General features: G+C 39.0%; 1 protein-coding gene across 1 annotated transcript in view; it reads left to right on the forward strand.

Annotated features, from left to right (window-relative positions):
• LYRM4 (LYR motif containing 4) overlaps positions 1-13,587 on the forward strand; it is a 450,340-nt gene that overhangs the window by 152,758 nt on the left and 283,995 nt on the right. The window contains exon 2 of the mRNA XM_069217463.1: positions 12,700-12,820. Within this exon, the coding sequence (XP_069073564.1) occupies positions 12,700-12,820 (121 nt within the window). The remainder of the gene's footprint in view (positions 1-12,699; positions 12,821-13,587) is intronic.

A 13,587-nucleotide genomic window follows, 5' to 3' on the forward strand; every position in this document is an offset into this window, starting at 1 on the left:
ACTTTCCAAAATCTACCATACCTGGAAAAAGTTACAAATGAAAACTTAGATACAGATGTCTGTTTTTTTTCAGATCTACACAAAGGACCGTTTGCAGAATGTTGTCTACATTTCAGAAATGCATAGCTTTTTAGGATCCACCATTGGTTTCACACCCATTTCTGTCACGCCAAAACTGTGTTGAAAAATGTGGTTTTCTGATTCTAGTCTGCCTGTTCCTGAAAGCTGGGAAGATGATTTTAGCATCGCAAACCCTGCCTTGATGCTATTAGCAGGGAAAAACTGATGCTTTCTTCTGCAGCACTTGTATCCCATGTTTCCCCCCAAAAACATTTTTAGCTGTATTTTGGCTAATTTCTTGGTGCCCACTAGGGGAAATCCACAAACCCGTGGTACCCTTTGAACCCCCAGGATGTTGTGGGAAAAATGGACACAAATTTGGCATGGATAGCTTATGTGTACAAAAAGTTATGGGGGCCTAAATGTGAACTACCCTAAATATATAAAAAAAAAAGTCTTAACACAGGAGAGGGGAAAAATGTACAGGTTTGTTAGGCTTCCCTAGTGAAGGGGTTAAAGACATGACTGGGTTTGCCAATGCTAATGTTTTTTTCTAGTGCAAATTAAATGACACAATACAGAAAATGCGCTGATATTTAATAATAAAACATGGGAATCGTATCTTATGAGTTTGGAAATAAATCTAACAACTACATAATTTTATGAGCTACTTTTTTTTTGTTTTTTTTTATTTCTTAACGACTGAGCATCTCTTTCCTGTTGTACAAATGCGGAATGCTTGTTAGTATATTGTACGATAAATAGTTTTATCAAATTAGATACAGATCCATGATGCTAGGTAAATCTTTGCCCTGCCAACCGTCCGAAATGAGCAGTCGGGTTGACCTGATAGGGTATAGGAGACTGATGAAACCCATCTGTTTACTTTACTATACATTCTGAAAACTTTGGAGGAAGACTGCTTTTCCATGCTAGGCAAAGATTTCTACCATTAGCTATTATGTGACCTTGACTTTTCCGTACATCCAGTGTCTCGTTATTTGCCTTCTAAAAATGAAGTTTCATAAGCTAGATCATTTTTGGCCTAAAGTTAATTCGTTCTATAAGTATCTAAGGTAATCTTTTACTCGATATGTCGTGTGTAAGTTCGGTAGTGCCGAATTTCCTTTAGCCCTGTAAAAGCGACCAGGTGAAAAACCAGTAGTACTGGAAATATTTTAAGTGAATAACATTCTGAAACTTCGTTTCATGTGCCTGTCAATTAATTATTGTACTTTGACATCTAAAGCGAATGTATGTAATTTACTTTTGCAATCAAATCAACTTTCCTTCTGTCATGATTTGGTAAATTATTTCCTTATATTAACCAATATTGAATGTCTGAGGTTGGTGACTGTTAACACTAACCATTGACCATAACGTTAACAATATTTTAGAATTCTGTTATCCTTAGTATTGGCTTTCAGTAGTAATAAGGTTTACAAGACCACTTTGTGTGCACTACCAAGACAAATATGGAATGGTAATCTATTTTCAACAAATTTACTTCTCAATTTCAGTCTCAATATAGTAATTTAGCGTATGAACTCATTTACACGCACTGTGCTTGTGTACAGGGCAAAAATGTATTTCTTTGTGATTTATCCAAGAGCAGCCTCTGTTCTCCCCAAAGTGCAAGATTTCTTGTTTTAGGCCTTATTTGTTAGGAAAAATGGCCCAGTTAACTAGGATTCCTGTCTTTCATGGAAACCTATTTAGGAATGTGAGTAAATACATTGGCTTATTTATGTTCAGAAGTAAATATTGATGTAAAAATAAAGTGGTGCACCACTTCCATATTAGTTGGATTGGAATGATCAGATTGCACATAGATTTCTGATTAAACATGGCCCCTCTTGAGAAAAAATAGGATATTGTGATCTGTAGCTTCGCTGTTTTACTTTGTTTTTTTCCAGATGCACATGCAAATGTAATTTTTTTTTTCTGTTTAATAATTCTAGTGTTCGATATCCATGAAAATGCTTTGGAATAATGTTTTTACACAACCACACGATGATACTGAAAGTATTCTGTTCTTTCACTCTTATCGGCCACTCTTCAACTTGATCTAAATACTAGAAGGTAGGCTGGGTTTTCTATGCAAGTACCCACTCCAAGAAGGTGCACTCAGTGAAAGTTCTGGACTTTCCCAATGGTCACTGCAGTTTTCCGGATCATACTTACAGAGGAAGAGACACACCACCCGGTTTCTTGTTTTTTATGCTGCTTTGTTTCAGTCTTTGTCACGGCAGATGGGGCAATGGCTGGAATTTAGTGTTTTGCTTTTATTTTTTGAGACCTCATGTTTTTCCACTTTGAAGACTTCGGCCAATGGATCTGCTGTACAGTTGCTTTGTCCCAACAGAGCAGTCACCTGTTCGTAATTTGGCTTCTGTTGTGCCTTTGCAAGAAAGGCTTGGCAGCTCTTCAAATCCTAGTAGCTTACAACTGCCGCCTGACCCTGCTCTTGCATTTTTCACTGTCTTTGAATTCTCTGACTGGTCCCAATAGTATTTCAGTTCACTTTCTAAGCCAATGTCTCTTTAACTCCATAAATTCTCATGAACTCATGAACAATTGTGATTGTGGTATACTGCTGTGAGTGTTAAATTTGAATTCCCATGCATTGATGTCTATGCACCGCTCTTGTAGCAGACTCCCATCGTACAAAAAACTCACTACATATATAAGCAAAATACATTCCTTCTCTAGGGGGTAGTTCATACATATAGTTTATGGTAACTGAATGAGAAAATATTTATAATGTTATGCTGTGCATTATCGAGGTTAAAAGTACTCCAGATATCATAAACCTTCTGTAGGAATCTATCAAGAATCTGCATTGTACGAACACTTACCTAAACAACTTTAGTGTTACATTGCCATTCAGCAGGCAGAATAAAGGCTATCAGAATAATCGATTATTTCTTATTGTTCTTATAGGTCAAAGGTTTGGGAAACCACAGTTTTCCGAAAGAGGTCTCTGGCATAGTGACTCTGCAAAGAACCAAGTAACATGTCTCCATTAGCAACTTCCAAATAGTCCTCATTGTTGTTAACTTAGCATTGAATTAAATATTGAACTAGTCCTATATAGTTGAAAGCTGGGTACCTTCACTCCCCAGAATTCTTACAAGCTGATCTTCTATATAGCCATATATCTTGTGTTGAAGGTGTAGGACTTGGCTGTTTCCTTAATGTTAATTTTTAAGAAGGGTCTAAGTATGGACAGAGGATGGTTGAAAATACCTAGCAAAGTGTCCATATGATAACTTGTTCCTCGTTTAATAATTCTGACAGATCCTGCATATTTTCTAATGCTAGAGACCCTTGTCTTAAGTCTTCTAACTAGTGCTTTCAGTGATTGTTTTGTTGCTCACTGTCAGAGTGCTAGACTTTGTCTTTTAAAGATCATCCAAAATGGTACTATGTTTTTCAAGCATGGGTGATTACTTTCTCCATGGCTAGATGCCCCAGTGTGTTTGTGTGAAGCCCCCAGCGTTGTAGGGTGCTTCATAAGGTTAGTGATTGACATAAGTTAGAGTCTTCTCTTTTTCAGTGTATTTCTCCTGCACAGTTTCTTTGGATTCCCTCGTCTCTTTTAAACATAGTGCAAAGTCAAATGTACTGTGTGATTTTCAATATGCTTTCCCAGGACTGATATTTTGTATGCTGGCTTAAATGTCATACAAGATCCAGCTGGTCAAGGTGTGGGGGCGAGCAAAACTAAGACAAAGACTTTGGCTTGGTGGCCTGGCTAAATGGCACGCTCCTCAAAGAAAAGGCTGAGCTAACATGCCATCCCATATGCTGTGCTTTGTGTAATCTCTCTACTTGGAATATACAAATGGCAAGATGGTGGTTTCATCATGAAATAGTTTCCTTGTAGATGCTGCTACCTAAAAGAAATGCATTCAGCAAGGATTGGTTCCCCTCAGAAGTTTGGAGTAACATTTGAATTTGACTAAACAATTGGAGATGCTAACTCTCCCTAAGATTGGCTATAAGCACACCTCTTTCACTTATCCAGTATCCATTATTTTGACTTGCATTTCACAATCCTGTAGAGAAAGGGGTAGACTGGAGACCGAATTCATGGATGCCTTTCCTTTTAGTAAGACTACAAAATCCATAGGCCTGTAGAGAACATCAATAGTACTGAGCTTTGCTGAGAAAGAAGTACATTTCTGTGTGTGCCTAGTTCTGTGGGTCCATTTTGGTTTCCTGTCTGGGCACAGGATATAGCTTAGCTTTTAGCTTGGGGACATGTTGCCCTTTTGACCCATTTACCATGCTTTGTTTTATTCTATTTAATTATTTATTTTCTTTTAGCGCTACTTGCAGATGCGTGCATTTTAGAAAAAAATGTTCATTTTCCTAATCAGTGTCATTCTGAGAAAGCGTAATTATCAGTTATGTACGTGAGTAATGTCATTATACTCTTTTTGTTTTATGTTGACAAGAACAGAATGCGAACATGGGTATTAGTTATGTAATTGCAGACACACATTTGCGCACGCAGTCTGATGTTTAGGTACATACTCGCTTCAGGATTCCTGCACAAACCATAACTTGTGCCTTATAAAAACACCTCAGAAGACCAAGGTCGTTAGAGGGGGTCCCACCAGGATACACCACCTAGACTCAACACCACTTTGCAGCGAAACTCAGTCTCTGGATCAGGAATTGTAGAGACACAAGGCTAAGGGGCCGATCTCATCCCAAGGTAACAGGGTTGGGGGCGTCTCTTATGGACAATGTACTGGCAGGGTTATCATGCCCAGCTCTCGCATTATTGTAGGGATTAGGCCTTATTACTATGAATTGCATATTTCCTATTATTGCAATATGTTGGCGGTTTTCATATTTACCACTTTCATTCTGCTTCTGTTGTTTGTCATTGTCAAATCATTGCAGCACATGCATCTTCTCATAGATTGCAGTCTTTTCAATAAATATATTGAAACTTGTCCTGCATCTTCTTCATTGCCTCTGTGTAGGTGTAAGAGACTTATTTCTAACTAGAGAAAAGGGGTAAGAGTTGTACACCACGATCTCCCTGAGAAGTCTCCAGAGTCCATGCGCGAGGCTGCCAAAAATCACCTTTACTATTTAGGGCTTGGGTGAGGTACTGCTAGAGAGCGGGGAGGTTGGGGCCGAACTTCTAAATGACATAGGAGTGACTCTGTCACCTATGATTAAAAGGGTTGGTGCCCCTAATCCAGCAGTGTCGCTGAGAGGTGAAAGTCATTCACAACACTAGAACTCGTCTTGCACTGCTAGAGCTTCAAATCCTGTTTATCCGTGCTGCTATAAGGTGCTCAGTGTGACTGAAACTGTTGACAGTGGTCAATGGCTCAGTCCAACCAGCAGTGACCATGCAGGTGATAACTAGTTGAAGTACTGCTGACTAGAGGCTCCTTTGTATCCCTGCAAGTGGTGCCCCTCAAAGTGGCCTATCACATCTGCGAGCTGCTGCACTCTCCATCTTAAGATTGATGTGTGACCCAATGACAGGCACCCCGTGAGATGGCCTATTACTAACGTGAGCCCGACTCTGAAAAAAGCCAATATGTAACGCTGCGAGAGGCACCCTGTTAAGTAACCTTTCACACCTGTGAACCTTCAGCACCTCTACCAAGCTGTACCTGTTAATCAGCACCTTAAGACTGTTGTTGACTGTAAGCTGCTACCAGATGAGATGGTAGAGTTCTATTTAATGTGTCTTCCCGAATTACCTCAATGGTGTAGCTCTCCCTAAAAGGATTGCATGTTTAGTTGTTATCATAAAATCCTTATCCCGTTTTATAAAAAGAAAAACGCAGCTTGGGCAAGCTATTTATTGTGAGTGATATATGTGGTTCCTGAACCAGATGTTTTACCCCAGGGGCCTCCAACCTCTTCTGTAACTAGAGCTACTTCTGATTGATGAAAATGGTTCCAAGCTACTCCCTTTGACAATTGTTGCTGTATTGGCCGCATCAAAGACTATCACAATACTGACCTAACATTGCAAGATTACTGGTAGTAGCCACCCAGATTTGTCACAATATTGATTGATCCCAAAATTTCATATCCAGAATACTGATTAATACAATATCTTGAAGGTACATATATAGGTAAGTATAGATTTAACATTCTAAACTCCACATTGTCATACTTTGAAGATACACATATCTTCAAGATAAATAGGTGTGGAGCTAAGAACGTAAATAAAACTATACTTGTCTTTTTATACTAATCTTCATGATATTATGGTAGACTATATTCTTGATACATTTTAATCGCTGGATGACGTTTAAAATTCAGTATTGTACTAAAACAGCAACTACTTTATGGCATTAAAACTGAATTTCTAAATAGCAATGTCAGGAAAATCTTACGCAATAATTAAATGCTTCTACATGCCTAATGAAATAATGGGCACAGCAGTAAGTGCCCACTGGCATTAATGAAAATAATACAGGTTATAAATCTCCAAAATTCTGTATGGCATATCATTCAAATAGCATCCTAAATATGTTATAGATTTTCAATCATTTTTACTTTCAAACATCAGCAGGTTAGTTTCACAAAATACATGGTTTCTGTCAAATGTGTTCTTTCCATTTTGGGTTAACACGCTCTAAGAAAGACTTGTCCTTTACTTGCAAAGTGACCTTCTTCAATTTTGCTATAGTAGACCCTCTAAATTAATAATTGTGCTTGGCTGCACTTCAGGGAGCTATTTCCAGGGTACTGGCAAGCTATAGGTAGCTGCCATTCGACCCGTTGGAGCCCCCTGTTCTGCCTACAAAACCTCTAAGAATAAGCCTTGACTGTTCAACTCGCTATCCCCTGAAACCTCTCCTAAAGAGACCCTTGGCATTTTAGTAAGCTTGCAGTAGTCTCCGGTTTTTCCATTTGTAGCACTAATTGTTACAAAGTTTGCCTAAGTGCCCTCGAGTTGTGGAGCCCCTGGAGAACTGTCCTGACTGACAATATGGGAAAGTGTAACAGAGAGTAATTGATGTAAAAGATTGTGCATGAACTTTGTTATACCGATAATCGTGCTCGTTTTGTAGGTGCAAAGTTTACCTCCAGCACAGTTGGACAGTTGGAAAGTGTACTTCCCTTCTTGCAAACTTGTTAGTCTGGACATGTACTGTTGGCTACTTTTATGTAACTAGGATTATTTCATTAAACTGACATTCAACTGTATCCAACTATGGATTTGCTTTCCTTGTTGCGTAAATACTCCTCGTAGTTTGATCTAAACCCATAGCCATATTCTGCCCGTAGAGCAACTGTTACTCCCCTTTTAAGGGCCCCTCCCTTTTAAGTGCTTAAAGGTGTTTATCTCAAAGATATGTGGTGGATATTCCCTAGGTCAGTGGTTCCCAACCTGTGGTCCGGGGACCCCTGGGGGTCCGCGAAGCTTTCTCAGGGGGTCCGCGACAGCCTAGAAAATTAAAAAATATTAACAAATATTAACAAATTAGGTCCCCAGCTTCCAGTAATGACTCAGGCGGGGGTCCCTGGATTCCCATGATGATTCCGTGGGGGTCCCTGGATTCCATTAATGTTAAAGTGGGGGTCCACAGAAACCAAAAGGTTGGGAACCACTGCCCTAGGTGAAACTACAGATTATTGAAGACATTGCTCTTCTCCGACCTCTGAACATTTGCTCACATTCTGACCATCCCTTGTGTTGATGCAAGATTGTCGCCCTGTTTACTGGGTAATGGTAAGATTTGTACCTGACGATCAAAAATATAGAATTTTTTAAATAGCCTAATTCTCTATCTGCATTTGTGCAAATTATGGTTCGTGCTCGCTATGTTGGGCAGATGAATCATTTGTAAAATGAACATGCTGGGGCATGGCCATGGTTGTGGTTGGTGCAAGAAATACAAACCTCATTTCGTGGTCAGAAAATAATTTTTGAAGTTAAGACCCAAATAAACTAGCTTTTGACACAACTGGTTAGAACTATGAGAAACGTCATCCAAGACACAATAGATTCCCTCTACAATATGAAAAAGCTAGGCCAGTGTGTTGAACTTCAACACCCCTACATTGTTGATGTTGCTGCCAAACGTTCACACAGAAAATCCCTAGCTTTACATATCCTTTAATCACAAAACTCGTTGAATTAATGCTCACACTCAGCAACATAATTTTAAATGTTAGACTTTTTGCAGGTGTTTTGAGGGATGCTATGGAAACCACAATGGCTTCTCAATTGGCAGCCTCTTTTTATGACCTGAACGAGTTACTAATCCAATTACAAAAAGAACCCGCTGGCCTACCTTTGTTACTGAAAGTATGTATTTGTCAACTGTACTTGCACCCTTGGCTTTACGAGCATTCCATGTAGATTTTAACCACAACTCCATAAAACCACTACTGCAATTGACTGACTTGGCACAACTATTCAGGAAAGAGGATAAACACATGGGAACTTCCATTTACAAAAAACTTATAGACTGCTGTATGTTTTTTCAAATCAGTGATTTATTCGCTACACACAAAAAGAAGTCTATGATTTTCAGTCAGTCAATCTGATTCCACAGGATATTTATTGATGCAAACATCAGAGACCCTCATCTTTCTTCTCTGACAAAGGGTATTCCCAACAAGGTATCTGCACCCCACAAATAGAAAGAGAGAGACTGTGTATTGTAATTTGATACAGAGATAGAGCGTAAAGACCATATATTGTGTATCTCTGCTCTTTACATAGGTTCACCAATACCAAGACTGATCCTTAAGGGCCATTACTTCAACTATGGCTGCTACAAAAAGTGTGGCATTTACTACAGTCTGCCATTGTGTAGGCACAGTAGACTTACTATTCTAACCCTAGTCATGGCAGTTTGAGTGCTTTAGCCATGAGGTTGAAGTAATCTACAACATCAAATTAGTGGTTAGCCGAAGTAAAGGAGATGCATGATTTCAAATCATCAGGAAGGGGCAGCGCTGATATTTAGCGAGAATATGCAACCCATGCTGCCATAGGGTGAGCAACTGCATAAAATATTTCCTGTGCCACTATTAGCCCAACCTCTAGAACCCGTCAGCTATGTTTACGAATCAACCTACCACAGTCCTTAATGGTAAAAAGTGCAAACATGCTTGTGGCTGAACATGCTTCATGGTGTTTAACACTGTTACTGTCCAGGTCAATAGACCCTTCAATTGCTAAACCAAAGTAAAGTCTATCTCATGTTGCAAACTGAAATTTCTTGCATTACATATTTGTCCATATCATATCCTGTTTACCAGTAGGAGTGAATATACACCTTTGGTAATACTTAATACCAACTCCAGCGAGTATACATTTCTCCATTTGGGGAGCACAATTTTATGTGAGTGTATAACAAATGACGATTACTGATGCCGGTCTTCCTTTTTTGAGGCTGACATTTTCTACATCTTCCCAGGATGATGATGGTTATGAGGCACCTGCTTCTGAACAAAGGATTATACCACACTGCAGATTTTCAAGGCCTTTAACCCAGATGCAGAACACAGCCCAGCCTACAAAAATCTCATGCAGCCATGAACTGGCATAGCCACTCTCTACAAGATCATTTGCTTACTTCATGGGTTAAAGGTTGAACACAACCTGCAAATATCTCTTTACGCTCCATCTTTTGAATCCTCATCCTCCCAACTTTTGAGGATATAAGCTCTGTTTCTTCAGTCAATCACTACTTACGGTGGTCAGTGGAGTTTAGAGATATAGCTCATTTGACCTTATATAAATGTAGATATTAGCAGTTAGTATTAAATCTCAAGTACACAGCCTTTTAGATTTGCTCAGCTGTGGCATATATTTCTATTCATTTATCTGCAAGATCCCAATCCATGTCCCATTGGGTGCATGAGACTTGGGTCCTGTTTTGTTGTACAGCATTATTGGCATGTGAGTCCATGTGGTCTATTTATATCTTGTGTTTTTAAATATATGTTAAAGATTTCAAACTATTTGGATATCATCTATTGTACTGAGATACAGTGAGACAAAACTTAACACATATTCCGAAAAAAGAAAAGACAAAATATTAAAACAGTTACCTTATGTTAGCCTGCTTTTTTTGTTGTTTTTTTTTTTTTTTTTACTTTTGAGTACAAAGTGGCAAAATTGGCATAAGAGAAAGGGAGTCAGGGGATACAGTGTCTGAAACAGTCATCACAAAGGACCACATTTTAAAAGAGTCTGACCGAGCCTTTCCACCCCCCAGGCCTCTATGAAAAGTGAGCAAGTCCATCTACTAGGTCACAAGCCAAGAGTATATATACTTCAACTAATATTGAAGAACCTCTTTAAACTGGATCTCCTTCTGTTTCCGTTTTACAGATTCTGAACCATCTCTAAGTGCTTCTACATTGGTTATAACATTAGTCTTACTGTAATAACCTACTCCATTCTTTAGTCACCTATCAGAGGGAGGCCTCCAATCTAAGCAAACATATTTTCGTTGACACATTGTAGTGTTGTCTTTTAGATTTCACTTGAGCAGTGATGGGAATTGCAAAGGACTTTCATTCTCTCTGTCACTGGATATCTCATTCTCTAGAATCTTAGCCTCCACTCCTGGGGCCACTGATCCACACTCTGGATCTCCCCTTTAGGTTTCTACAGTCTGGCTTTCTTCTAAACTCGATTTCCATTCATGAAAGTAACTGTGTCGTCTATACTGGTAGTTGATTTTTCAGTAATTTCCTTAAAATCTTTGGTGTTTTTTTAGGGTGCTGTATTTGGGTACTGAAGTGGCCATTTCAGACATTTTTTGGCCTTCTTTTCTTCCAGCCTCCCCCTTCCACTCAGTCCAACCCTGCCTGCCCCTCTCCCCCCACCACCACCAATACTATCAACCTTGAGACAAGGAATAACTTCATTCATTTCCTGTAGGATGCAATAAAATGATTCAAGAGTTTACCAAGTTTCAGCCAGACCCAGTTTAACTTTCAGACGTCTCAGCGGGGAGTGTGAGAAGACCGGGTTAGATGTTACCTATGTCTCTCCACGAACCCTCTTGTGAGAGAAGACACTAGCTGTATAAGAGAAATAAACAGAGAAAGCAAGCCATACCAGTTCATTGTTGCCTGCAGGAGCCTTCTTACGAGAAGAGTGGAATGAGTGAGGAGGCAACTTCGTACTGTGACCGCTATGAACTGCCTTTGAAGACATATTCCAGAACTGATGATAAAGAGGATAGAGTCCATCACATTTTTTCTTTGAAGTTGGCAAGGTTAGTGAACTGGACCTAAGTATGAAAAGTAAAGCTGGAATTTTAGTCCCATCTGTATCAAAGTGTGACATGATTATACAGTGGTGTACAAAATTAATTTAAAACCGAAGATAGCCCTACTGGAAGTTGTATCAAATAAGGATATTTCACGCTATCATTAATCCACTTACAATATAGGTTTGGGACATGCTTCCTCAATTGTGCCTCTCGAAAGTATCCACATGGCACAACTCTTGTTGCCATTGTCATGCATAGTTGGGAGTGCCAATAAATCGCTGCTTGTCCTCATCTGTGGCTTGACAGCAGGAGGCACTACTGCCTGCCGGCAGTGCATGCAGTCACGAAGAACTTCTATCAATTGAGCGAATCTTCAGCTGCCACGTTCTCTAAGGTATTCCTAAGCAGGAGGGAGATCCGGGCTCAAATTATAACTTGCCTTTTATTGAATTCAACGTTTTACGTACTACTAAGTTATTTTGGCACATAACAAAGTTATTATATTCCATATGTTTTCTTTGCATTTGAAACACTGTCATTTTCGTATAAGCCTTTCCACATAGGCAAATCTTAAGAAGATCTTTGTGTTGGACAGTGGGCATACCTTTAAACATTATTGAACCCCAAAAAAAGTGCATGTTTGTTGATATTCACACACTTTTAGAAGATACTTTCCCACCCTGAAAACAACTTTAATTTTACTTCAGTCGGAAGTGGAAGAAATGATTGGGGCTAGAAAAAGCTGTTTGTGGAGGACAAAACATATTTTTGCTCTATGGAAACCAAACTAAGTTACAAAGTGCAAATGCTATGTAGTGTCGGTTTCTGTGTGTGATAATGTAAGCCTTTGCAGTTCTGTGTGCATAAATGGACATGCATGTGAGTACTCTGCAGACTTTGCAACACGCGTAGATTCCAAGCAATGTTACCATAAGTCTTTGACATCTTCTGAACGTCCGATATTTACTTTGACTTTTCAAATAGTGACTTCTGTGTATCTAGCTGTTAGAGGAGAGGATTGGTACTACATTTTTGGTTTCATTGCTACTCTTTCATCACTGCCTCCAAGGGAACAGTTTACCCCACACATTGAAAATGAGAGAGCTAAAGGACTTGGGCCTCAAAGTAAAACTTTAAGCTTGTAAATTACATTATGATGGACTACTGACTTCTGACAGTCCTTCTTTGTGAATCTTGGCTTCAAGAGTACAAATGTCACTGCACAGCTCAAAAACGTTTCACATACATAACTTATAAGATATTTTTATTAACTAGTGATCAATTCATAACAAACATTTAATATTAAGAAATGTCTTCACAGAACTGTTTTATTGCAAAGATTGATGAAAAGTAATCTTGAAATCTAACTGTACATATTGTTTTGTTCTGTGTTTTTCCCTAGAACTTATGCTATCCGAAGAATCAGAGATGCCTTCAGAGAAAACAAAACTGTTTCAGATGTCCTGGAAGTGCAAAAGCTAGTCAAGCAAGCCAAAGAAAACCTGACAATGATTAAGAGACAGGTGAGAAGGTGTATGTACAAATAGTCTTGTTAGCAAGTGCCTACACTAAGAAGTATTGAAAACAGGGAAGCACCCACTTGTAGATTGGATATTTACCATTTTACATGCATTTAGACCGTTATAAATGTGTTGAATGTATAAGTTGCTGCACCTCCAATCGAGATATTTGTTAAATTGCATGAAATATGTGAATTATAATTCTTCCCTACAAGTGTGTCTGCCCAGGTCAGGGTCTTGCAAAGTCCCAGCCATTCCTTTTGGTTCCTCTTGGGGCTTGGAGACTGGGAGAGGGATGATTTGGATCTGTCAAGGTAATATTGTGGTTGGGGGATATGTGGTTCTCACGTATGTTTGGTGTCAGGCTCTGTAAGAAATTGTATTCTAATCTTTCCAGCCACCAATGAAATTGGTTTGAATAATGGTGGCTCAGGTAAATTTCTGGTGTTCTTTCAACTGATGATTTCGAATAGAACTCCATGGGCATGAAATAGTCAAGTAGTATTTTCCTATGATTATTTGCTTTTTCCTTGTCATTCAAAAGATGCTTTCTAATTAAAGACATGTTTTCTGAATGTTGAAATTGAAGAACTGGTATAGCTCCGCAGATAGATTACACAGGAAGCATTTGTAAGAGAATACTAATGCAGCTGAGTGGTTGTTCTAGCACAGTAGTTCGTTTTCTAATTGTATGCATCTGTTTTTTCTTCTGTAGCACAGAATAACATATTGTATTGTCAGACTCATTAACATGGTTGTGCAGTCACTAA

This window comes from Pleurodeles waltl, chromosome 2_1, assembly GCF_031143425.1.
Source record: "Pleurodeles waltl isolate 20211129_DDA chromosome 2_1, aPleWal1.hap1.20221129, whole genome shotgun sequence".
Taxonomy (NCBI): Eukaryota; Metazoa; Chordata; class Amphibia; order Caudata; family Salamandridae; genus Pleurodeles; species Pleurodeles waltl.